This window comes from Leuciscus leuciscus, assembly GCF_965113295.1.
Source record: "Leuciscus leuciscus genome assembly, chromosome: 3".
NCBI classification, from domain to species: Eukaryota; Metazoa; Chordata; class Actinopteri; order Cypriniformes; family Leuciscidae; genus Leuciscus; species Leuciscus leuciscus.
Genome location: NC_138727.1, coordinates 43,062,546 through 43,090,319, shown reverse-complemented (window position 1 = coordinate 43,090,319; position 27,774 = coordinate 43,062,546). Strand labels below are relative to the sequence as shown.

General features: G+C 39.0%; 1 protein-coding gene across 3 annotated transcripts in view; it reads right to left on the bottom strand.

Annotated features, from left to right (window-relative positions):
* The window catches only part of gpm6ab (glycoprotein M6Ab), an 80,814-nt gene that overhangs the window by 6,186 nt on the left and 46,854 nt on the right, over positions 1-27,774 (bottom strand). For all 3 annotated transcript variants that reach the window (XM_082163271.1, XM_082163272.1, XM_082163270.1), the window contains exons 2-4: positions 2,023-2,215; positions 712-868; positions 209-362 (exon numbers count right to left, since the gene is read on the bottom strand). In XM_082163271.1, the coding sequence (XP_082019397.1) occupies positions 209-362; positions 712-868; positions 2,023-2,215 (504 nt within the window). The remainder of the gene's footprint in view (positions 1-208; positions 363-711; positions 869-2,022; positions 2,216-27,774) is intronic.

Genomic DNA, 27,774 nt, shown 5'->3' with positions numbered 1-27,774 from the left:
AGTTACAGCCCTATAGCCAGCTAGACTTGGCATTCACTGCTAACTAATTCACATAGTGATCCAGAAGTACTTGAATGTGACTAGAAAATATCAGCAATCCATAGATCCATATTTTATTTTGCTGGCTAAGTATTTAGTTGACACCACCATATTACAGGAACTTACAGGAAACATGTCTCATCTAATAGTGTTGAAATGAGCTACGCACCAAACTGACGCAGGTCGAAGCAAAGATTAGTATTGTACACCACAGTGTTGTTCTGACAGGTGTTCCAGATGTTGAAATACATGAAGACTGGCAGAGAGGTGAAGGCTGTAACTCCCAGCCAAGCCAACATGAAGATATAAGTAAGCATGATGAACTGAAGAAGAAAGAAAGAGATATATATGCTCCTTGATTACACCATTTTCACACCATATTTGTAACTATGCATAAAATAGCGGTGACCTCATGAGCCATCTGAAAGTTTTCTGTTATTCGAATCAGATTTATATCAGATTTATTTTTTCTAATTCAGTAGCAACCCTTCTTTTCTACTATGCAATAATATGCTTTGATGCCTCATTTAACTTGAAGCATGTGCTTTCTTTTAGTGAGAATGTTTTTGTGTTTTTTTTTAAAGCAAAACTTAGAATTTAGAAAATCAGAGTTTCAAGATCAATGTTTTGCTCATCATACATTACAGTAGTTGTTTGGGTGGTTGATCTTACCCAAGCACTGACACAGCGCCCGCAGGTGGTGATCTTAAAGTCCCCATAAAGGTCCCGGATGGCCCCAGTGGTGAAAAATCCCTCCACCATCAGTAGAATACCATAGACGAAAAAGGCTCCTGCCACTCCATAGATCACATATTTAAAGATGTCAATCCTGAGGAATCAAAATGATAAATAATTAGGGACTTTTTATGAAAAGAGTGTTAGTGCTTATCTAGCATACAACGGTAATTCAATCACAATAGAGGGCATAATGGTGGCAGAATACGTCTATATACATTAAACTCAATTAAAAACAAACCTATAACTGTCTGATTTACTTATTCCAAAGCATTACTCAGAAAAATTAAATAAAGTGGCTGAAGAAATGCTGCTTCACACCATTATTCCTTCCTCCACCCACTCCTTTCTCTTGTTCTCTTCTTCCATCCTGCTCTCCTTCCCACCAGTGGAGTTCCGGTGAGCAGGTGTGCTCGGTTGATCTGGTGTGATTTCAGAACGCCTAATTCTCTGACTGGGACAGATGCCAAAACCTAACATGGTAGCTCAGAAAAATCAGGCTTGGCAAAAGTTTGTGCGTGTGTCACTGTTCTTTAGAAATATGAGTGTGGGAAGCAATTTTCTTTACTCGCTCTAGATTTAATTATTCTGTATTGTTGCTGTTGAACAAACTTGAATAAGGTGTTTTTTTAATGGTAGAGTTAACCAATAAACCACAAATAGACAATGAATGAAGTCAGCACAACCTGATTTCACCAAGTACAACATGTTCCTGGATCAACATCTTTGTTGATCCTGGAACAACATTCCAATCAACCAATCATATTTGAGGGACAAGTTTAGAGTTTATGTCAAGTTTAGGCTTACAACCATGGTTATGTGCTTCTACATCAGTGTTATTCACATATAATTTGCCTCTGATTTTAGGGATAATTTATGGGTAGGGTTAGGTTAAGGGGTAAGGATATGGTTAGGACTAAATTTTCAGACCAGAATGTTGTTCCAGGACCAACAAAATATGTTGTATATACGTTGTAGAATATGTACATGTCAAACTCTGCAAAATCAGGATGTGCATGAAGTAATATGTCATATGAAGTAAAATGTTAATTCATGAGCTTGGGTTATTTGAAATAGACAAGCAAAAAGGTCAGTTACCACTACATTATTGAGGAGCACTGGTGAAAGAAACTGAATTGAATTCATGTGCATTTGAAAAGTAGGGTGCAACTAAAAAATGTCACCAAAATTGGGCTCAACAGGCAGCAATGTTCTTTTTTATTACGGCTTTGGTACTGTGGCACTCACATGGTGAAGACGTCCAGGGCATCAACAGGCGACCGGACAACATCAAAGTATGTCTGCAGGATGGTGACGGTCCCAGAGAGAGCCTCATGACCACAGCCACAGAAGAGCGCCACCCCAGCATACAGCAGGATGGTCGCGATCAGAGAGGCGTAGGGTATCCCACTCAGACATTTGAGGCAGCATTCAGAACACCCTGGGAACAAGAGGGAATGTCAGTCCATAACTGCTATAAGAGCAGTAGTGTATGACAACCAATAGCGATGCTTTACCACCCATATAGGGCAATGCTGTTGATAAATATGTAGAAGTGCAAGAGAAATTCGAATCAAGTACAGGGAATGTGTCAAAAATGTATTCAACAATGTATCTTGTTGAGTGAAATGTACACTGTAAAAAATCATGCTTTAACTCATCAAAATGTTAACACATTTTTTAAGTCAGTTTAATGTGATTTAAGTTGAAATGACAGTGTAAAAAAGTCATTTTAAATGTTCTTTTTTTAATAAATCAAGAGACTGTTGTTTTTAAAGAAATGAATACATTAAAACAAGAATGCTTTAAATTGATCAAAAGTGACAGCAAAGACTTTTACGAAAAAAAATATAATTTCAAATAAATGCTGTTCTTTTGAACTTTCTATTCATTAAAAAAAAAAACTATCACTGTGTTTCTACAAAAATATTACATTATTATATTTTAATTCAGCTTTTCCATCACAGATAAACAATTCATTTTAAATATCATAACATAATAGAAAACAATTATTTTAAATTGTAAAAACATTTCACAATATTATTGCTTTTACTGTATTTTTAAATGCAAACTTGGTGAGCATAAGAGACTTATTTAAAAAAACATTAAAAAAAAATCTTAACGCCCCTAATCATTATATAACTAACCTGAAATAGCTTGAATGTCAGTTAAAAAGCATAAATTCTTCAGAGTTATAAACGGCAAAGACTACATCAATTCAAAGCAGGACGGTTTATGTACAACAAATGAAAATGATAAATTAGAGTCCCATCAGTCCATTGCCCATCTCAGAGGGGTAACAGTTTCACCAGATGAAAGTGCAAAGCAAATTCTATTTTCAGTCAAAGAGAACATCCATTCCCACACATGTCACAGGGCAGGAAGTCTACTGTCACTTTCTAACCAATCATAACTGCCACAGCAGAAAGATTCATGGACACAATTCAACAGCACGCAACCACTATTTATTGCAATATTGCAAGTCGAGAATGGCACCAGTGGCGGCTATTCCACAGCGCGACACAGCAATGAATTAAAGGGTCATCTTAAACAAAACCCACCAGTACCGGAAAGCATAGTAGATCAGGTCTTAGTAGATCAGGATGTTCACTATCATGTACAGTATACCTTAGAAGAAAAATAAGAGTCCTTATTGTTGAACTCAGTAAGTCAAGCAGGCTAAATGTTTCACAGCACAACCTCTTAAGCCCTGAAGCTGAATGCTCACGGTTTTTGAGCTTGCATCCCATCTTCTCACTGAGCGCCTTGTAGCCAAGTAGCTATTGGTGCAATAGCATTGTCTCTGCATTCTCCTCACTCCTTGTAGCTGTGCTCCAGAACCTGTCGTTTACAGGAGTGTGGAGAATGTGTTTTTTGCAGCATTGACCCAGCTGTTACAGGGGAAACAGACTTGCACCTCCATTACACCTTGAGAAGAGCCTGCAGCTCTAAATGCTCTGGAGAGCAGGCAAGCGTTACTGCATCAAACATTCTTTATGTAATCCTGTATACTGACCTGAGTTATGCACAGATTAAGAAAATATAACAATGTTTATGTATTAATCACACTATGCATTAGTACAGTATACTGGAATTTCAATCAGTGCTCAAACTTTTTGGATGTGTTGATTATTGTATAGTCTGACTTTTGTTTTCTGTTTAAACATGAATTCAATCAGATCAGCAGAATTAAAATAAATACAATTTTAACTTAAAACACTATTAGTGCAGAGAAAAGCGCTATATAAATGTAACAAATCATTATTATTATTACTGATATTAATGATTAAATGTTTTAAGAACACTAAAGTCTGCAGTCTGTGAATAGATCAGTAATATTTTTTTTATGAAATAAATAAATTATTTAATTCGGTAATTAGACTTTAAACTGATCAAATGAGACAGTAAAAGACATTTACAAAAAATTTTACAAAAAATATTTAAAATAAATACTGTTCTTTTGAAAAATCTGTTCATCAAATAATCCTGAAAAAAACGTAACACAGTGAGTTTACACAAAAATATTAAACAGCACAACAGTTTTCATCATTGATAATAATAATAATAATAAAAAATCTGCATATCCGAATTATTTCTGAAGGATCATGTGACACTAAAGACTCATAAAGACAATAAAGACTCCTGTCATCACGGGAATAAATTACATTTTAAAATACTCAAATGGAAAAAAGTTATTTTAAACTGTAATAATATTTCATAACATTACTGTTTTCACAGTATAGCCTTGGCAAGATAAGATACTTCTTTCAAAATCATTCAAAATTATTACCAACCCCAAACCTTTGAAGGTAGAGTACCTTTAATTAAATACATTTTGAGCAGGAAAACATTTGATGTGTCCCTATATTGCAAGTTTGAATTATTTGAACACCTTTGTGGTCTAAACTAGCTAAATGAAATACCATATATTAGCGATTATACTTTTCTGAATATATAATCGTTTTGGGTAGAACAACTATGCGAACTATATAAGTACAAACTATATTTATAATATACCTACAGTAATCTACACAAAATCATCAGCATCCCTGATGTAGTGCCACATATTTTTTTTCAGTGTAGAGTCAGCAGAAAAGTCTACATGCCATTAAGACTTAATGTCTTCGCATTTTCGCTAATGCTTGGATCCCTAATTCCAGGTGTGTGTAAATTTGAATGCCCCTCATTTTAGGGAGATTGACTGTGATATCTGGGAGTGAAGTAGAATGACACATTACTTATTTATCATGCCAATAAACAGCACCAAACTGACATCCCTGTGGTGTCCTTAAGATGCAGTCAGTCTTGAGAGAGCTGAAACAGATTAATGAGGGAGCCAAAGTCTGTTCTTTGATCTCAGTGGGATGAGACATGAGATCAATACTCAGACTGTCAGTGGAAAACTCAAGCCTAAACCTGCCTCATCAAGTGCACCCCTATCATGCCATATGTGCCGGTAAGAAATCGTACTCGGTTACTAACGTAACCTCGGTTCTCTCTAGAAGAGGGAACGAGTACTGCATAAGATATCTTACGCTAGGGGAAAATCCTTTTTCCGCGAGATATTGAAGCCAAAAATTATCCTTAATTTTGTAATAATGCAAAACGCGTTGCGGCAGCATGCAGACATAGGCGAGGCAGCTCGCGCGCCTATTGGCTGCTCTGCGGCAACTGCAGCAGCCTATCGAGCGAGGCCTGGCGTGACGCCAGACCCAATGAGGGTGCTTCGCGCCCGCTGCGTCACGTCCCGCCGAAACGGGCGTGGTCTAGGCCTATAAATACCACTTGCAGGCAGCTATTATCTGGTTTTTCATCATCGAAGCAACCAGAGCGTGCGTTGCTTCTCTCGTACTGCGTAAGATATCTTACGCTAGGGGACCCAATGCAAAACGCCGTGCATGCTGAGATCTGACACCAAAGACCCAAGGGCGAAAGCCCGGGGTTCATATAGTGCACAATCACCCAGGGAACTCACAGGGAGTCCAGGAAGAGGGAGGGGCGAAGCCGCACTCTTCCACATATGGCAGTGTCGCTTAGACGCGAATTTCATCATACAGACAGGGCGGGGTACGGCCTGAACTGATGGGGAAATGTGGGTCTTACACAGTTTGCCCAGGCACATCTTGTGCTACTGCTTTTCACTGTCGATCATCGAGCTGTGCTCAGTAGACGCAGCATTCTGAGCTGACAGCATCAGGTCAGATAATACTGGTTAACTAGACCGACAGCAGCCTGGCCTGCAGGGCGGGAACCTCTAGGTTGTAAAACCTTATAAATGTAGACGGGGAGGCCCAGCCCGCCGCCGTACAAATATCTTGCAAGGCAATCCCACTCGACCAGGCCCACGAAGAGGCCATGCCTCTCGTGGAGTGCGCTCTGACACCCCACGGGCACTGCATGCCCTTGGAGGCGTATGCCAGCGCTATAGCATCAACTATCCATCTGGATAGGCTCTGTTTCGACGCGGCTAGTCCCTTAGAACGCCCGCTAAACAAAACAAAGAGCTGCTCTGTCTGTCTGAAAACAGACGAGCGAGACACATAAGCTCGTAATGCCCTGACTGGGCAAAGGAGGCCCGCGTCTCTTTCCTCATCAGGGACCGGTAGGGCTGACAGGGAGATAACCTGCGCCCTAAACGGTGTGTTGAGGGATTTCGGAACATAACCGTGCTTAGGTTCGAGTATAACTTTTGAGTCATTAGGCCCAAACTCCGTGCACGTCGCGCTCACAGAGAGCGCGTGTAAGTCCCCTATGCTCTTCACTGAAGCGAGAGCCAGCAGAAACACAGTCTTGAAAGACAGATGTTTCAGATCAATCGTCTGTAAAGGCTCGAATGGTCCACCTTTCATGGCTTCCAGTACCGTAGAAAGGTCCCATACGGGGACTGAGGGAGGTCTGGGAGGATTCAGTCTCTTAGCCCCTCTAAGGAAGCGGATGACTAAATCGTTCCTTCCTATTGACTGACCACGCTGCTATAGCCGCCACATAAACTTTGAGCGTGGAAGGGGTCCTGCCCTTATCCAACAGCTCTTGTAGGAAGGAAAGCACCTCCGTCACTCCACAGTCTGTGGGTGACACACCACGGGCTGTGCACCAGCCCGAAAACACTGACCATTTCGAGGAGTAGAGCCGTCTCGTAGACGGAGCTCTAGCCTGCGTGATCGTGTTTAATACTCCCTTAGGGAGTTCAACATGCACCCGTTGAGGGCCCAGACATGAAGGGACCACAATTCCGGGTGAGGATGCCAGATCGAGCCGTGGGCCTGAGAGAGGAGGTCTCTCCTCACTGGCACTGGCCACGGGGCAGTGCTCGCTAACTGCATCACAACTGGGAACCAAGGTTGGTTTTCCCAGAACGGTGCTACAAGCAGTACTGAGCATCCTTCTTCCCTGATCCGCTCTATCACCTGAGGCAGGAGAGAGACGGGGGGAAAAGCATAGAGCGGGCGGCGGGGCCATACATGAGCCAGAGCGTCCCTGCTCTTGGAGAAAAATTCCGGACAGTGAGCGTTTCTTGAGACGCGAACAGGTCTACTTCCGCTCTGCCGAATTTCTTCCACAGCAGTTGGACTGTCTGTGGGTGTAGAGACCATTCGCCTGCCGGAACATTGTTCCTGAACAGTCTGTCTGGTCCTATATTTAGGAGCCCTGGCACGTGCGCTGCTCTGAGCGAGCGCAGGTTGCGCTGAGCCCATACCAGGAGGCGTTCTGCTAGCCTGTACAGGCTCCTGGACCTGAGGCCGCCCTGGCGATTTATGTAGGACACCACAGACATGTTGTCCGAGCGGACCAGGACGTGGCGTCCTTTTATCTGGGGACAAAAACGCGTCCGCGCGTTGTCTACTGCCAGCATTTCGAGGCAGTTTATGTGCAGGAACTTCTCCCGTTCTGACCACTGGCCGAAGAACGGTCTGCCCTCGAGCAGCGCTCCCCATCCCGAGGTGGATGCGTCCGTGGACACCACTCTCACCCTCGAGGAAGTCCCCTGGCTTACACCTGATTGGTACCAGTCGTCCGCTCTCCAAGGTTTCAGAGCTGTGACGCACTTCTGATTGACCTTGAGGCGAAGCAGACCGGATGCCCACGCTTGGCGTGGGACTCGCGCTTTCAGCCAAAACTGCAGCGGGCGCATGCGGAGCAGGCCCAGCTGGAGCACTGATGATACTGAGGCCATGAGACCCAGCATCTTCTGAAATTTCTTGAGCGGGACAGACGCGCCGCAGCGGAACGAGCTCGCTGTGCGCTGAATGTCTACGGCGCGCTGTGGTGATAGTCGCGCTATCATGGACAGCGAGTCCAACTCTGTGCCCAGGAAAGATATCATCTGACTGGGGGACAGAGAGCTCTTCGCCCAATTGACTCTGAGACCCAAATTCTCGAGGTGATCGAGTAAAATGGTCGTGTGCTCTATGAGCACTGAGCGAGATTGCGCTAGAATCAGCCAATTGTCCAAATAGTTCAGTACTTGCACGCTCCTCATTCTGAGGGGTGCGAGCGCCGCATCCATGCACTTCGTAAATGTACGGGGTGCCAGGGATAAACCGAACGGCAGGACTGTGTACTGATATGCCTGGCCCTCGAAGGCGAATCTCAAAAATCGCCTGTGACATAACGCTATCTGTATTTGAAAATACGCGTCTTTCAGATCTATTGACACGAACCAGTCTCCTCTGCGAATCTGCGCGAGGATTTTTCTGGTCGTGAGCATCCTGAACTGTCGCTTCACAAGCACTCTGTTCAGTTGCCTTAGATCTAGTATGGGTCTGAGACCCCCGTCTTTTTTCGGTACCAGGAAGTATCTGCTGTATAGCCCTCCTTCGCTCTGAACTTGAGAGAGAGGCTCTATGGCCCCTTTGCTCAATAGTTTCACCACTTGGGCTCGAAGTAAATGTGCTACTTTCTGTTTTACCGTGGTCTCGACACGCGCCGTATAGAGGCGAGGGCGTCGGCGAAACTGCAGCGAATAGCCTCTTTTTATAATGTTTAGCACCCACTTCGAAACCCCAGGCAGCTTTGCCCATGCATCTGCATGAATAGCTAGGGGTTGAATACAAAGCGTGCTCCGTTCGCTCAGCGATGGAGAGGCTTCGGTGTGCTGTAACACAAGCGTCGCGCTCGTGACATTTGAGGCAGGGGCGCGCTGATAACAGCGGGCAGATTACCCGCGCTCGACTCCTCTGCGGCGGTCAACCGAGAGGGGGAGGGCTGGGCGAGTCCCGTAGGAACTGTCATGTCTGTGCGTGGATGTGGGCGCGGGATAGCGGGCACATTTACCACACCGAAAACATTGATCGCTTGAGTGAAGCGAATGCACGTTGGTTTCGTTTTTACAGAAAACGTAAGACATACATAACGTAGTGTTTGTGGGCACTGGGTAGTGGGCACATTTACCACGTTTGATGCGCAATCGATCTGAGTCGATTTATGTGCGCGAGCCCTGTGTGACGGGCTGTGCTTGTGTGTAGAGATGGGCACTGGGCAGTGGGCATTCTTTCTACACATAAAACACCATCGGCCGTGGCCGGGACACCAGAAAATTCACTCTTATGGGAGTTATCTGGGTAGCCGTAAAAGCGGCGTTTGTGTGCAGGCAAGCGTGCTGCGTCGCCGACTTGTTTACTGCAGAATACACTGGAACAGTCACATTTACTGGAACTGAACGAGCGAGAAGTTGCCATAGAAACAGAGAGCGTCAACGTGCTGGCGTTTGTTTGCAGGCATGCGTGTATTACAACAGGCTTGCTCACTGCAATACTGACATTTCCAGTCGCCCGAACTTCAGAGGGGAATGAGAAATGTACGAGAAAATGGAGGTCGGTCCGTCCGCAGCGGGACTAGAAACACTCTCTTTTCTCCTTACGCCAGTGATGCACGGAAACCATAGAAACGGTGTTTGGGTGCAGGCGAGCGGGTTGTACAACGCGCTCGTTGGCTGCAAAATGCACATCTGCAGTCGCCTTTCAGGGAACTGACAGAGCGAAGCATTGGCGGCATAATTTATCTGCCGCTAGACCGGGATTCGAACACCGGTCTCTCATGCGGAAAACCCAAGATTCCGCCACTGAGCCACAGGGGGGAACACAAAGGCTTTCAGATGCACGAGCATATAAGAGAGCGTCAACATGTTTTCTTCGGCGTTTGCTTACAGGCGCGCTTGTATTAAAACAGGATGCCAGGTGAGTCCTAAGAGTCACCATAGGCAGTAACTAGCTCGCAATGAGGGCAGTCGCCGTCAGCGAGCGCGAGAGCTGCGTGATCCTCAGGAAAAGGATCTTTTAGCTCTTTTAGTGCAATGAGAGTGTGTGTCGCGGCGGCGAGCACACACACATACATAAACACAGTAGCAGAGAAAGGATATAACGCCGGATAGCGCAGCAGGAAGGCAAGGAAGGCGGCGCGGCCAGCGACTTCAGTGACTCGTCCCGCTGAAGGTGCTCTCTCTCAGACGGTGCGGCTTCTTCTCCAGCTCCAGCGATGCGTGTGCTTCGCTTGAAGGATGAAAAATCAGATAATAGCTGCCTGCGAGCGGTATTTATAGGCCTAGACCACGCCCGTTTCGGCGGGATGTGACGCAGCGGGCGCGAAGCACCCTCATTGGGTCTGGCGTCACGCCAGGCCTCGCTCGATAGGCTGCTGCAGTTGCCGCAGAGCAGCCAATAGGCGCGCGAGCTGCCTCGCCTATGTCTGCATGCTGCCGCAACGCGTTTTTCATTATTACAAAATTAAGGATAATTTTTGGCTTCAATATCTCGCGGAAAAAGGATTTTCCCCTAGCGTAAGATATCTTACGCAGTACGAGAGACCTCTCGTAAGAGAACTATAATGTTTGCTTAGGTAAGAAAACTGCTTTTTAGAAATGATCATTCAAAAAAGTCTAAATCCATCTCTCTGTCCTTGAATCTGCCTCTTTATTAAAAACCCTCACGGTGGATGTTTGACTCTTTCATTGTTCTTTCACATTCAAATCAGTGGAGAGTGTTTTCATCGTAATAGATGCTCTCAGGAGGGAAGACTGTGCAGCTATTCTCTGCAATTAAAAGTGCACTCAGTTATAAGAATGAAACAATGTGATTGTGCCTCACCGTGAACCAAGGTTTGCTGCTCAGTGTGCGTTACCAAATAATAGATTGTAAAATGGTTTGCAACCATAGTAAACTGGTGGGAAACATAGGCCTGTGGTTATTTTAAGCTTAATTTATGTCTCTCTTTTTCTGTAATATAAATTACTTTTCTGACTAGTGAAATCATAAAAGTAATAAAACTATGATCCTGATAAATTGGTTAAAAAAAGACTAAATGGGTTGATTTTAACTAAATTGTGTTTGAGCGAGTCACTCTTTGTAACACTGCTGACAGAAAAAAAACTCATTACAACTACATCACAAATAATAAATGAAGCTCTAAAACAGATGTGGTATAATTGGCAGGCACTTTCACAGAAACACTAATGGAAGAAGACAAGCACCCTATATTGACTACATTAAGGCTGAGAGAGGTGGTGAGCATCTCTCACACAGATGAATTGCTTCCTGCTTGGTAGTATATCAGCAAATACAACTATCTGTCTCCTTGTCCACTGGTCCAGAAGATCAGAATCAAAGACCATTACAATGGTAATCTCCTTTCTTTCCTCATATAGACTTTCTTATGTTTAGACCAACTGCACATGGATTTCAACCAGCTGACAGTTCAATTATTTTATTTTATTTTATTTGTGTATCATCATCATATAACATCACTTAGTTATTAAATATTTAATAAAAAAAAAAAAAATATATATATATATATATATATATATATATATATAAAATATATTTTTTGCATACATGAGATTTCAGTTGGTTTCAAATATTATCTCAAACTGATTTCATATTTAAAATGGAGTAATATATTTAGACTAAAAATGAAATGTAATATCCAAAAACATTTAATTTGATATACAAACAAATTCAATTCCTTTTTTATACGGAATGAAACAGAGGAGCAGCCCAAACCTCAAAAGCACATTATAAGGCTATCAAAGCTGATGAGGAAAAATTATGTAACCCAAAAATAGACACCACACTTCCATTTCAGATGACAAATCCTTGTGCAGCACTGCTGGAGTAATGTAGGTTTACAACTGGATCACTCGTCTCATTTCCTCTTTGGCCAATGTCTTTAATTCACTGCAGAGCAATGAATGCGCCACATCTATCAGGATAACAACAGGGTGGATGTGAAAGATTATTTAGAGTCGCTTCTTTCTACATCTTACATGGTCACACTGGACTTAGAAAAGCATCCTGTACCTTCAGCCAACCTTCTAAATGGAGAGAAGTCATTTTGGAATGCTTGCTCCTTATATTCCCAATGTGGGAGTAGGAATTGAACACACCAAATCTTCTGAGGCGAAAACATTGTTATTCATTGGAAAAAAATACTATGCACAACAAAAATGTCTAGACTAAACCCTTTCCTTATACAAATTACATTATTTTTACATGGAAATGGAATGTAATGGAAGAGCAGCTCAAACATCAAAAGCACATAAGAAAGGCCATCAAAGATGACGAGGAAAAATTATGGAACCATAATACACTACATTTTCATTCCAGATGATTTGTTGGTTCATACTGAAGGGATCGTCAGGGACAATAATTGTGTCATCTTTTAGAACTACACTAGCATATAGAAAACTAATAGACACTGACTAAAAAGCCACACAATTCAACTATTTCATGTGGTCTTAAGTAAAAACAATTTATTTTTTTTATTTATTTTTGGTCATTAAATACCTCAAAATCACCTGAATCATGCTATTTAAATGAGCATTCCTTAGTATTGCAATTTTTTTTTAAATGTGAATCGTTAAAATTAGCATTTTATGTATTTTGAAGAGTTTGCATACTATTTATAAAATAATTATCTTGGAACACCACAATATAGTATAACAAATTGTCTTGAGCCGCTCCAACTCCTGCCACTGATGCACAGCACAGATCATAATCCACCTCTCCCCTTCTTTAACCAGGTTTAAATAAACAGTTGCTTCTAATGTTGTATATGTAGTAGTGTATTACAACACCCTCTCCCTCACTCAAATATTGCACAAAACAGCTCTGCAGATGCAGGACTCTGAAAGGCTCCGTTCGCCGCAGCCAGCTGCCAGCCTGACCAGAATGTGAAGCAGCTCCCCAGCATGCAGCTAATGGCATGTTGAACGACCGCAGACCAACCAGAGAGAGAGAGAGAGAGAGAGAGAGAGAGAGAGAGAGAGAGAGAGAGAGAGAGAGAGAGAGAGAGAGAGAGAGAGAGAGAGAGAGAGAGAGAGAGAGAGAGAGAGAGAGAGGGAGGAGCTGATGCATCACATCTGTATAAATGGGAACTCCAGGATCATCATGCAGATCTATTTTGTTCATATGAGCCACTCAACAAAGAACATGGATTTTATATCCCATAATCATGATTTTTTTTAACTTCAAGCTGTGTGTATGTGTTTGACAGACTGCATTGTGTTCAATATAAATTTTTCAAACAATTTGCTCTTTTGGAGATGCATTACAAGTGATGAATAGACAACAATAACTATTTAATCAGCCACACAGAACTGAAACACCAGTTTGGTAAGAGATTACAACTCCACAACAATAATGTAGTACTCTTCTGGGTACATATGGTTTTGGAAAAACTTCAATGCCATTTTTTTTTTAAGTACTTTTTAAATAAGCAGTGAAGATTTTTTTGTTAAAATATTTTTTTGTTAAAAAAATCATAAAATATGCCAAATCAAAGTATCTAAGGATTCTCAATAGCAAACTGTGTGTGCTACTTTAAGAGAGCAACCATACATCCATATTGCATTTTATTTTATTTTCTTTCTTTTTTTTTAATTCAAATTAATTTTATAATCATTCATTATGTAGTTAGAAACAGAAATTTTCCATTGCTTTTGCTTTGGTATAATAACACTCCTTGGATTTGTTAGATTATTCCACAAACCAGCTGGGCACATTATAACTTTGTCTCCCGCTTTCTGCTCTTGGCATTTCTCAGTCAATCTCTTAGGCTGATAGAATTCTTACAGTTTTTGGATACCAGACAAGGCTTGCTGTTGACAGGTTTTAGGTACAACATATATCAAAAACTGATGTATTCTGACAGGATCCGGAATTCAGAGTAGTATCAAATATTTCGGACATGTTGATCCATCCAATCTAACTAAGGTTTTCTATGTATGAACTATATAAATAAATGGGTAGAAAAAATTAAATAAAATACACCGTCACTTTATTGACCAATCAGCAATTAAAATGCATTTGCTCTTGCAGCAATCCTTGCTTGGTGTGAGGGGTGTTCCTATAACCCTCAAATTTCACTCCACTGCTGTGTGTGCATGTCCGATAGATAGTGAGCTCTTTGCCAACCACAAATATCTGAAATATGAAACCCCACTCAAAAGACATCAGGGACCAGGCAGTGTTTATCCCCTGTTAAGTCTCTCCATTGCTCCATTACTATTAAATCAAGCACACAGGGCGACCCAGGGGGAGGCATTTACAGTATGATGTCATGGACAAGGGGCATGACTCCTTTGACTTGAACGAGTATCTACTAGTAAACACTATTAATTCTATGTAAATGGCTAACGATGCAATCAGGTACCATATAATGTTTAATGTGTTTGATTAATATGCACATGGGTGAAATATTAATCACTACTGTTGGTGTTCAAAAAGCTTAAGATTTGGATTGTATCAGCTGACAGTTAAATCTATAGAGGCCTCTATGAATGCTTAAAAGACTATAAAGGATATTCCTTTAGCAGTTAGGCTGTGCTGCTCTCTACGTAAAGGAACCTGATGCCACTTGCTTTCATTTATCCATCTAGTCACTCTTATTTTAGCATTATTAACACGCTAAGGTCATGTGTTTGATTCCCAGGGAAAGCAAGAACTGATAAGAATGTAAAAGTGTACCTTGAAATGCGATGTAAGTCGCTTTGGATAAAAGTGTTGGTAAATGCGTAAATGTAAATGTAAATGACTGAAAAATTGACTGAAAAATAACAGGGCATGTTACATTGAACCTCTTTCCAATTACCCAGAGCTCTCGTGGGTCATGAATCAGAATACAGACTCTTCATGTTTAGGTAATATTTGTAAATTGGATTCATATGAATTAATTTCCCATTTACAAAAAAAAAAGAAAAAAAAAAGAAGGCTGCACATGTGTGATATGATTTGTGCTTATAGCCCACAGGCTTATTTTTAATCGCCACTTCTTAAATGATTTATGGAGAAACTTTGTCAATGAATAATAAGATATAAAATGCAAATGTAACTAATGCTGTGTAACCAGGCACCGAACTAGAGAATAAATAAACAGAAGAGAATTGTCTATATTTTGTTCCAATATATTGGTGCTATAGTTACAATTCGATGTAAATGTAATGCTAAACCTATGAGAGTTTAATTCTAGAGATATATAGTGGTAATCTTTAGTAAACATACGGTATTGTACATGGGTGTTTAGGCACAAATTCATAGCTAACATTGTTTTAAATTGTGTACCAATTGTACCAACATTTTAGTCAATACATTCATATTTTTAGAATTACAAATTGCACAGCTTGGTTGGGAATGACAAGAAAAATAATCTGTTCACAAGATATTCACCTTTTTTTTTTCTTTTCATCAAATCATACCTTTTAATTCAAGTATGACATCACAACTCTAAAATAATAAAATGATATACTTTTTTTTGTTTTTTTTGTTTGTTGCACTCTGTTTATATTAATTTACATTACATTGCATTAAATTAACATTTAAATTATAACTGCCTTGCATTAAAATTGTAATAATTAATATTTCAGACTGTCTATTTACACTAAGTGCAAATCACCCTTCTTTGTTGACTTTTTACACTATTTACACTAACTCCGCCCACCACTGTCTGATTGAGCCAGAGAAAAATTACAAAAGGAATCCCACTAATAACAAGAGCTGTGGCATGGATATGTATGGCATTTAATGATTTTAATTAATATAATAATTTAACTCAATATGTTGTCATTATTGGATACTGATTTATAATGTACTACAATTCACTGAGGTGCTAATAGTATCTGACACTATTTGCACGAAGTATAAATAGCATCTATCACTTTTTGCAACTAGCATTTAACGCAAAAAAAAAAACCATATACATATATATATATATATATATATATTATAACGTGACCTTCATATAAAAAAGAAATCTGTTATTGATACAATGTGAAAGCTTCACTAAAGAGGATGAAGGCACTACAGTGACGCCCGTGGGCAGACCAAGAGCATGCTCCATAATTCTCCTGGGATTGACAGGCATTGCATCTGAAAGTGGCAGGCCTTCATTAAAACCTGCGAATTAGCAAGCAGTCTTTGTGTTGATTGCTTTGTGCACTTCTTATTCTCACACCAAGGTCGTTAATTGGACGGCTCCAGAAGGGAAGTTTGAATAGAGCCACCCTCTGAGATTAAATGAATTAGTGAAATATATTTAACAAGCTGCTGTTGTATCACTGACTGAACTGCCTTGTATAAGAGCAGCTCTTGCAAAATGTATGAACGGTCTGTGCCTCGATGGACTTACTATAATTGCATTTATTACAGACATTATGACAGATACTGAATTTTATGACCTGTAAATGAGTTTCAAAGGAGTACTTGACAAACAGTAGACAACATTTTACAGAGACTGAGTGCTCAAATATATAAAGCCATAAACCAGAACCAAACCTCAAACTAAGACAAGACTCTACCAATTTCCAAATTGAGTGCTAAGTAAATTGGTGGCTACATGCTTTGGGGGTCAATGAGCTTCATAATGTATGAACGTTTGCTTTATTACCCCCTCTTTCCTCTCTGCCCTTCTTTCCTCTCATTCACTCCAGATAATCAGTCGTTGAGGCAACGCAATACTGCCAGCTGTCAGACGTCACAGGCATCAGTGCGACTCAGGCAGCATCGGGTCATAAGGGGCTGCACTAAACTCGGCCTCAAGAGACACAGTTCTGCATGATTCAGTGTGTCATGGACAAAATTCTTTTATTTTACTCCTCATACTTTATTCACCCCAAAAATATAAATTCCCAGCTGAAATAAAAATAAAAATAATAAATATTCCAATTCAAACCAATGTCCATGCACAGCCTGGTAGGTGCAGGAACGGATTTAAATGACAAAAATAAGAACACTCTACCGCATACTGTTAATTTTACTCTTTTATTTTATTCAAAGTGAACAACGCGTTTCGCATATAGCGTCCTCAGGTTCCTGAAGATGAGACGAACCTGAGGACGCTATATGCGAAACGCGTTGTTCGCTTTGAATAAAATAAAAGAGTAAAGTCAACAGTGTGCGGTAGAGTGTTCTTATTTTTGACATAAAAATAATAAACTTAAAACCCATGCAGAGTTGATCACTGCAATTAGGGGTGGGCGATAAACTGGTAGACACGATTAACCTGTAGGCCTATACATTTTTCAACCGGTAGAGGACTTTCGTCTCTTTCGCAGTTACGCTCACAGTTACGCAGTTGTTGTGCTAATCGGTCACGAAAGCTTATCTTTTGCATGCGTTTTCAAGCATTGCGGTTTTAAAAAAAGTTATTTTAAGCTGTTGAAGTGCGGTAAGCAGCGAAAGACTAATGTTTTTAACTATATGCGCCTGCTGTCAGAGATACTTTTTCTCAGCGCTGTCTGAGAGATGTGCGCACATGAAAGCGCGTGAGGACTGAACTGAGTGCTTTTTGCCAACTAATTGGGCTTGAACGGTTAAATACACATACTTATGTGTCAAAATGACCATGTATTTGCAAGTAAACACAGTCATTTATGCCTTAAGTGAACGTAAACAGTTGAGAAAGAAAACATACGAGTATATTGGATCCATGAAGTTGGTCTTAAAGTGACAGCATTCAAATTTACCAGCTGCCGTTATTAATGCTAATCAAACAACAAAAAAGAGAAAATCTCTCACTGCTCTTGACTGAATCACATTTGTAAGTTTAAGAAGAATAATGGTTTATTTAATTTACACAGTGAAGACTATGCAGTGTTTTTTTATTTATTTTTTATAAATTTGATTACTTTTATACAATTTATGTAGTATTTCTTATATTCTTAAGTTTACAGGTTTATTTAATTTGTCTCTTTGTTCTATTGTAGTTTGTTTTCCTATATGCTTAATTAGTTTCTTTGTTCTTTCTTCATCACAGTTTACCTGTCTTCAGTAAGCTTGAGAGTTCTTTATTTTATTTTTATTTTTTACTTATGCTATTATAATTTTTTGTGATATTGAAAATGGTGACAAGATTTATGAAATTTCAATGGTATACATTTTTTTGATATTTTAAAAACCTTATTTAAAGCAAAAATAACTATATCGTGATATATATCGTTATCGTTAAATAAAATTACTCATATCATGATATCACCCACCTCTGCAATTAATTAATAATTAACATAATTCCTCTTTTTTTGCACAGGATACATAGGTACAGTATGAAGTATTTTATATGGAAATAAATGCAGTCTTCATGGTGTTCATAAGAGACTTCTTTCCAAAACATCTCCAATAATCTCCAACAATCCAAAGATAAACGCTCCAACAATAAACACTTGTTAAATAATTGGCCTGTCTCTATGTTAGATTATAGAGCTACTGTATTACTGTCTGCAATGCCTTATTTTGGATGAAAATGTGTTATTGTTATAATTTCCTGATTGCTTTTATTTGCCAATTTTTGGACAGATGAATATTCTATTAGCAGACTCATCTGTTCTGCCCATTAATTGTATGCTATAAACCAAACAATCTGCTCCTAATTGCTTGCAAATTCCCAAAGACTAAACTTAGAATATCGCCGAAAGGTGAGCCCCATTGTTTAGAACTGTCAGCAGTCCCTCGGATGCACTTTAATCACTGGCCTGTTTCTGTCATACAGTGACCATATGTTGATTGTTTAGTGTTCAGCATTTCGTTTTCCCACCAATGGGCTCAGATAAGCATACGTTACAGTGGCAAGACAAATGGGTTAGTGAGCCCGTGCACATGCAGAAGGCTTCATCCATTATTCAGAAGCAGTGCAGCGCGAAGCAGAGAGGGGCCTGCCATCACTATCAATAATTTAACTCTCCCACTACAAGCCCCCTCCATTTCTCTCTGTATTTCCCTTTTTTCTCTTTGTCTGTTTCTTACTTGTCTTCTGTAAATGAAGAGTGTCTATTGATGCACACCGTGCAAGAGCTGTCTATTAGGACTCCTGACATCCCAAAAAGAAAAGGGCACATCAGACAGAAGGGTGACAGACAGACAGTGATGAAGAGAGAATCAAGAAGATCTTGTAGACATTGGAGCATCACTGGACTGTGTGTCCATTTCAGCTGGCATAGGACATTGATGCATTCTAAGGACACTGATTTATTCTTTCAGTGTACAAAGTGGATTTCCACTGAATAAAAATAAACATTTCTTTTTTCTGGATGCATTTGTATTGGGAGGGGAAACCAACTAATAACAGTGATGCTACTGGCCTTTAAAAAAACTACATTTTCTAATAGCTTGACAATATCTCAAAATAATCTATTAGCAAACCACTTTTTCCCAACAAGTATGTTGAGAAGTCAGATTCACTTAGTGAATCTGTTCAGAGAGTTCGTGTAATTCAGGCAGCTAAAACACATATATTTGATGCTCCTTTGTTGTAGTGAAATATAAGTTATTTTCTTTATTTTTTTGTATATTTTTTTTTACTAGGTGTTTCTTGTTTTATTAGTTTTATTTAGAGTAAATTAATCTTTTAAAGTTTAATATTTTTACCTTAATCGAAAACCTTACTGTTTTTGTGCCATATAATGTGTTTACAGTATATATACTAAATATAAATCAAAATGTGATTAATATAATTTAAAATATACATACACTACCATTAAAAAGTTTTTGAATAAATGTATCATTTTATTCAGCAATGATGTATTAAATTGATCAAATGTTATCAATTTATTTATAATGTTGCAAAATACTTCTATTTTAAATAAATGTTATTTTGAACTTTCTATTCATCAAATAACCCTTTAAAATATATATAATGGTTTCCACAAAAAATATTAAGCAGCTGTTTTCAAAATTGATAATAACAAGAAATGTTACTTGAGCACAACATTATTTCTAAAGAATAATGTGGCACTGAAGACTGGGATAAAGACTGCTTAAATATTCAACTTAGCCATCACAGAAATAAATTAATTTTTTAAAAATATATATTAAAATAGAAAAGTCATTTTAAATTGTTATAATATTAGTAATGTAGGTAAACACAGACTAAAAAACCAACAGGGTAACACTTTATTTCAATAGTCAAGTTTAGACATTCTACTAAGTAACTTTGCAACTACATGTCAATTAACTTTCATTAGAGTATTAGTAGACTGTCTTTAGACTGTCACTTTATGGTACCCCAACAGAGAATATACTGACTATAAGTAGTTGACATGTAGTCAACATACAGTTGACATGTAGTTGCAAAGTTACTTACAGTCAGTATAATGTCTGTTAGGGGACCATCACAACAAAGAGTTAGCAGATATTAAGCAGACGTCTACTAATACTCTAACAACTGCTAGTTAACAAGAAGTTGCAAATTAATGAGAGTTAGTTGACATGTAGTTGAACAGTTACTTATAGTTAGTAGAATGTCTAAAGTGGACTATCGAAATGAAGTGTTACCCAAAACAGGCCTGAACTTAAGTGACTGACCAATTTCCAAAAATGGCTTAAAGAGAAATGTCCCACTTCCACTGTACAACAAGAAAGGGACTCCCTATCGACACAACCCCCTGATCCATATCCCTCTCATTCATTTGCTCCATCTGCCAGACTCTTGTCAAACAGTAGTGAGAGGATTACGCCCTCCAGCCCACTGCCCAATGAGGTCAAAGGGTTAAAATTGTCTAATGGTTAGCTCTAGGAGGGACAGAAAAGAGCAGGAGTAAGCGTAAAGTGCTGAGCAGGTGGCTAATTAAAATACAAAGCAGCTTCTCCCATAAACACCATTAGGACTCCAATCCAACACATGTGAAAGCATGAGGCACTTATGGAGGGAGTTAAATAACAAAGCATAGAAAACGTCTCAGTCTCCATAGGAATATAAATAAAATAAAACTACTATATTCTAGCATCAAACAGAAATGGAATAGATGAGTAGATTAGTGTGTGATTACAATATATTATCTTATTTACTGACTGGAGTTTTATTTTTACCTACCACATTTAATTACAATTTTAAACTAAATGGCCAGAAGTGCTTATTAAATATTCAATTTAAAAACCATGGGCTTTAATAGGCAGTTAGTCCATCCATTCCTACTACAACAGCGTTCACTGCTCTGAGAAGGCTTTCCACTTGATGTTGGAACATGGCTGCAGGGATTTGCTCTCATTACAACACAAGACAATCAGTGAAGTCAATGGGTGATGGTCTGGCTTGCTGTCAGTAAGTCATTTCTTTATGGGACTTGCTTTGTTCACAGGTATGAGGGAAAAAGTAGTAAGTGCAACCGAAATAGCTCAACATGTTAATTAAAAGTGGACATCCATATAAGTTGGGCCATGTAGTGCATGTTAGCATTTAGCATCCCGCAGATTTCTGAACTGACTCGTGCGTGCGGGTTTAATCGACCCGTGACGTTACCATGCCAACCCAAGCAAATTCTGCTTCAGTGCAATGACCCACTTACTGTACGTCAACAAAATCACTGGGTCAATGGAGAATCTGACACATCACACACAAAGAGAAAGAGAGAGAGCTCGAGAGCTCAAGGGTTAGTAGAGAATAAAAGGAAGGAAACTCAGGAAATGAAGCTCCGGCTCTGGGTTTTAGGGTTAGACTAATCATAATGTATTCCATGATGATAAACTTCTACAAAAGCAGTGTCAGATCAGCACGAACATTGAAATAACAAGTGCCTGGACTTGTTAAACTCTTTTAAAAAAGCATTATCATACATAATGTGTTACTGGAGAATGGGATGAAGAGAAAAAGAAAGTGAAATAAGTGTAAATTGGTGAAAAACAAACAAACTGAAAAACAAAGAAAATTAGAAGTGGTATGAATAGAGGGGCAAACGTGACTGAATGTTTTTTGCTGTTAATGTGTTTTTTGACCTGCTCAGAAGCTCTGTAATGCGGTTAATACGGTTTTAAGGGCGACTCTTGGAGATTCACACAGTAATACACAAAGACACTTACACTGTAATACGGCCTGGCGGGAGCATTTAACCAGTAGCCCCCCACCCTTTAAACAAGCTATAATTCAGTTTCTGCCACAGTGTGCACATATTCAGTTCAGCGTGACCTCTTAAATAAATATAATCTCAGGCTACTTCTACGGTATGTTAACAATAAGCCCATTGGCATCAATTACCATAGCTTGGTTTGTTTGGCATCAGCTGAATACAGTCTCAACCATTCACAGAGTGGATCTGAGGCCAAGGTTTCTTTGATTTGGCAGAGCACCCTCATCCAGTCATGCATTTTCAGTGGTGAACAGTTATCCAAGACCTGGCAACCATTTTTGTAAGAGTGTCTACATTTGTTTGAGTGGGCAGGGATCAAAATTATGTTTGGTCTTGCTGCAAAAGGGCTTCAGGATGTTGAACATCCACAAGTGAATTCTACCATCAACCAGCTTGCTGACTGGCTGAAATGAACGTGTTACCTTCAAGAAGAACATCACAGATACTGACATCCTGGGAATTTGGTGAAAGACTAGAATGTGATCCTATCTAAAAGCTAAACAGTTTTATTGTGCTGCACTCTTTCTCAGTGTGCTTATTCATAATCATCTTCATAAATTCCAGAACTTTCAACATCAAGCAGAAAATTATGATTAAATTGTGTGTGTGTGTGTGCGGTCCCATCATCCCAGAGGGTCTGAGGCAATCGGATCAACCCTCAGCTGAGCCGCTCAGGCCAGACAGAAAGGAGGGGTTTTATGGTGGGTGTATGGTGGGGGAGGGGTGCCCAAGAGGAGAAAGTGGCACACACTCCCTCTCGCATTACCATACAATAGGCCTGGGACACCCATCTCATCATAACACCGCCCTTATACAACATGGCTTTGTGTTAGTGATGAGCGCAGCCTGATAACATCACGTGTATGCAGTGTGTTCACACTGGCTTATCACTAACTAATTAGAGAGAGTCAAAACAACATCTCAGATCAGATTCTGAGGTAAACAATCATCCCATCTCTTGGCTATTTGCGTAACTGTGTTTGCTCTAAACAAATAAGTTTAATTATAAGAAACAGCAACCTACAAAATGGCTACATTCTAACACACTTGAAATCGGATTGTTTGTGTATGTGTAAGTGCTCCTGGAAGACTATTAAATAGCTTGTCTGGTAGAAACAATGAGGATTAATGAATTGTCTATCTGGGCCAAAAGAGAGATCAGCATGGCCCATCTCCTGATTCTGGAGAAATCTGTCATGCAGCCATAGTTGGAAGTGGAGGAAAAAGAAGGAAAAAGAAGAAAGAAATGTGCTGAATGGACTGACACATTTTTTAAACTGTCTATTAAAGGTGAACTAAGTAACTTTTTTTACCTTAACTGAACAGCTTCGGAGTCATTGGAATGGTTATATTACTTATTTCGGGTTGAATGGTGGTCGTTTCGCACCCCCCTGGTGCCCGTGAGCGGAAAATACGCACTTGCAACTTTGAGCCGGCGGGCCGCCGACCGCTGCGTCAGGAAGTCTCGCGTGATATCAGGTCTCGCGATGTAAACAATTGCTTTACGGCCAAAATAAATCTGCTAAAATGCTGTCATTATTGCGCTCCCTCACGCTGTCCGAACCCGAATGAAGAAGACGTTTTAACACTAGAAGTGCCAGAATTCCATAACTACTAGAACTGCCGCAAGCGGTCATTTTGACCGCTATTCCAAACTCTATATCTTTAATGATACCCAATTGAGAGATTAATGCATTTATTGTATTAATATGTCTTTAAAAAACAAAACAACACCAAACTGTACATTTAAACAAGTTTAATTATACATTTATAAATAAATAATATCCGTAGATGTCCTGAACAAAATGATGGAGTAGCCCATATTTGTTTACACAGTTCGATCGCGTCGCGCCCGCCGACACACACACACACACACACACACCCCCCGACCATATTCCAGTATTGCAATCTTGACATTGCAGCCTGTTCATTATAGCCACAATAACATATAATAATAAAATAGTCAACCTAACATAAAAATTCCACTGCTCTGTTTGTAGCCTAGTAGGCTAGCCTACAATTCGTACCATTTTGCGCATGTGAAGAGGATGATTTTTTCCGTCGATATTGGAACGTGAGTGAAGTACAAAGCCTATAATAAAGAAATAGTTTACCATCCAAATACATCGCAAATGTTGAAACATTTTGATTCTAATTAGAAAGTTACGTGAGCCTAACGTCGCTTACTTTCACTTTCGCTTATAACGCATTTCATTTTGGCTTGTTTATAGTTATTTTTTCATTCTTGTTCTGTTCTGAATATCATTACATTTAAATGATTTGTTGTTGAATATGTTTAGTGTATTTTTAACCACATTTTATTGTTGTGTATATTGGTATAGCCTATAATAATACCGCGAAATTCCGTGCGGTCAATATGACCGTCTATGGCCGAAATAGGTAAATATGTTCATTTGTTTTTTTGCCTTATGTGTAATTTATATGAAAAACATTTTAAATGAAAATACAGACACTTTTAGGAAAAGTCAGGTACCAGCAGGATTGTATTTATTTTTTCAACAAAGTTATTGCAGATATAAAATTCAAAACGGTCAAAATGACCGCCATGGCCGTTCTAGTGTTAAAGAACGTCCCATCTGCTTTGATGTCGTTGATCTATAGCCTCTGGTGTCTGAGAATCAACAACGAGTTTTTACAACAGTGTTGTCAAATATCTATTCCGAAGCTGTGGGGGGAGCTCTAGAGAGAAACCTGCGAGCAAAAAGCGAGAATACAGCGAAGAAGTCCCGAAGCTACTGAGTGCTGCTTTAATTAATAGGGAATCATTCATTCTTATCCACAGTAATAGGTAAACGTTTGTTGCTTTTTTTTTATTAACATTTTTACAAACCAATTCAGTAGATCATCACGCTATCATTATGATGTAATTATTATTGCTGGAGGTGGATTGTTAAAATAGAAGAAAAGGCCTGGTAACACTGCGTTTATCAGGGACTGTAGCCCCAGTTCCTTTTAAATTTGAACACTCTATTGGCAAAATCTATTTGAATCATTACATTAAATGAATATTGTTTTTATCTTTTAAAATACTTGCTCTTGGGACCAACTCTTTTGATGTCTTGCTAATGGTTTTTGTTTCACTCATGAATGCAGGTAAATGTAAAATCAGACATTAATTTTGGTAGGGGTGTAAATTCACTTGTGTTCTTGATGCACTTTTTAAAAATCTATAACTTTACGAGTTTAAACATTCAAATCTTACTTTGAAGTTACATTAAATATTAGTAAATCAATGGAATAGGTCAAACATTTTAAAACGCTTAAATTACTGCTTTGTTAAAGTAGTGTTACATACAACAGATAAAACAGTATATTACAGGTATCATTGTTTAGTTAATTCGTTACATTTAACAAATGTTAAATATACTTTTTTCTCAGCACTCAAAGCGCTTAATATAGTTAAGCTAGTTGGAAACCTGGCATGCAGAAAGCTCTTGGTTCAATAAGCAGTCTGAAGTATTTTGCCTTTCTTTTTCCTCCATATGCATTAGGAGACATATTTTAAAGGAAGGGTAGACAATTTCAGAGAGGCTAGCAATAGAAAGCTAGCTTGGAAAGCATAAGATCCCACCCTCCCTTCAAGGCGCATTCGGACCGAATGCAATGATTGGATGAAATTTTGTTTGGTCCTGTGACTTCCACATAATATACTGTATATATAGGCAAGGCAAGGCAAGTTTATTTATATAGCACATTTCATACACAATGGCAATTCAAAGTGCTTTACATAGAAGAAATTAAAATAATGAAAAGAAATAAGAATAATTAAAACGGTTTAGAAAAATAAAATAAAATACAGTACTTCTAAAAAATAAAAAAAAAGAATATTATTATAGATCTTTCCTTCAAAGGATTCCCTTAAGACTTAAATCTTTCAACCTTCTTTTAACCTTCAATCTTCTTACGACTTCCATCTATCAACTTTCCTTTAACTTTCTTTTCTCCCTCATTTACTCACACGTTCTTTTCACTTTCTTTAGCACTGCGTTCACATTCTTTCTCAGACGAAAACTTTAATATCGTCATTTAAATACTGTTCTACTTTCAAACCCACATTAATACACGTCACTTTCACATTATCACCTTCTGAGTGGGCATTTACAGTTACGGGCTAAATGCCCTGCTGACATAGGAGAAATTAAAATAATTAAAAGAAATAAGAACACGTTTTAATATACACGTTTTAATATTTAGACCACTTCTATTTATTGATTGCTATCAGAATGTGAAGAGAGTGTCAACCAGTATAACAAAAAGTGTTTATAAAACAAATTGCATACCCTCCCTTTAAGAATTACATTGATGCATTTCAAATCTAAATAGCCTACTCATTTTCTTTGTCAATTCAAAACAGTACATTGTGAGTATTATCCTGCAGTTAATTTAATAAATGTATATTTATATTAAATGTAACTGTTAAGTACATAAAATTATCTGTTCACTATGAAAGAGGATTCAACCATGTACTGTGGATAGCTCCACTTTTTATTGCATGTAACATTGGCCGTCAATGAAATCATAGTAATCAATGTTCCCTCAAGCAATAAACAACACTGTCCCTGGTTCTACCGCTTTCTATAAATGTCCATTTTCTGCCCTTAGACCCTGCAGATCCTTCAATTGCCCATCCTATACTTTTATTCCCTGATCTGTCTGTTTACAGAAGAAGTTTGAAGATAGTGAGACATTGAGACAGGAATTATCTGTAATACACTGTATAATGGATTACCAAAAACTACCAAATTCTGAAAATATATTTGCCATCCAGTCTGCTCTGTGTGTGTGTGTGTGTGTGTGTGTGTGTGTGTGTGTGTGTGTGTGTGTGTGTGTGTGTGTGTGTGTGTGTGTGTGTGTGTGTGTGTGTGTGTGTGTGTGTGTGTGTGTGTGTGTGTGTGTGTGTGTGTGTGTGTGTGTGTGTGTGTGTGTGTGTGTGTGCGTGTTTCCCCCCAACTTGTTTGTATTCATTTCTTTAATGCTGTTGAGGATCTTCTGAGGGCTGAGCCTGCTGTGTGACTGCTCAGTGATTCTAATTGGGTGTCAGCATTGGTTTAAGAGCGGGTGATTACAGCTGACAGTACATCTGCCAAGCCCTTTGAAGCTCTATACAGCAACCATGATCTGGGATGCACAGACCTATAAAAATTCAGGCTGGATCTCTACAGGAAGTGCAAGATCTGTGGCTTTGCGATGCCATGATGATCAGAATAATGTCTAGACAGACTGTATCTACTTCAATAAGAGTGAAAGTTATAAACTGTTGATATGATAATGAGCGAGTGTGTCATGCCTGTCATGTTTCATTCCAGAAGGACCTGAAATTGTTTTTTGGTAGATGCAGCATATGGGGGCATTTATTCACTTTGGAGTGTGTAAAGCACAAGATATTTTGCGTATATCATGCAATCATGTGCTGACTTGTATTTATATTGTTGTTTGGCAGTTACAGTCTCACAAAATTGACAATTATGTTGTCAGGTAGAATGTCAATGCTCACCATAGATCATTAAAAAAAAATGGTTTATAGTATAAAGTTGACCAAATGCAATAAAATGAGAGAGTGATACAGCTGTACATGTATATGATATAAAATGCATATAAAATAAAAAAAAACTAATTAAAAAAGTAAATAATTGAAATCAATGGAACTAGAGAGAGAAGGA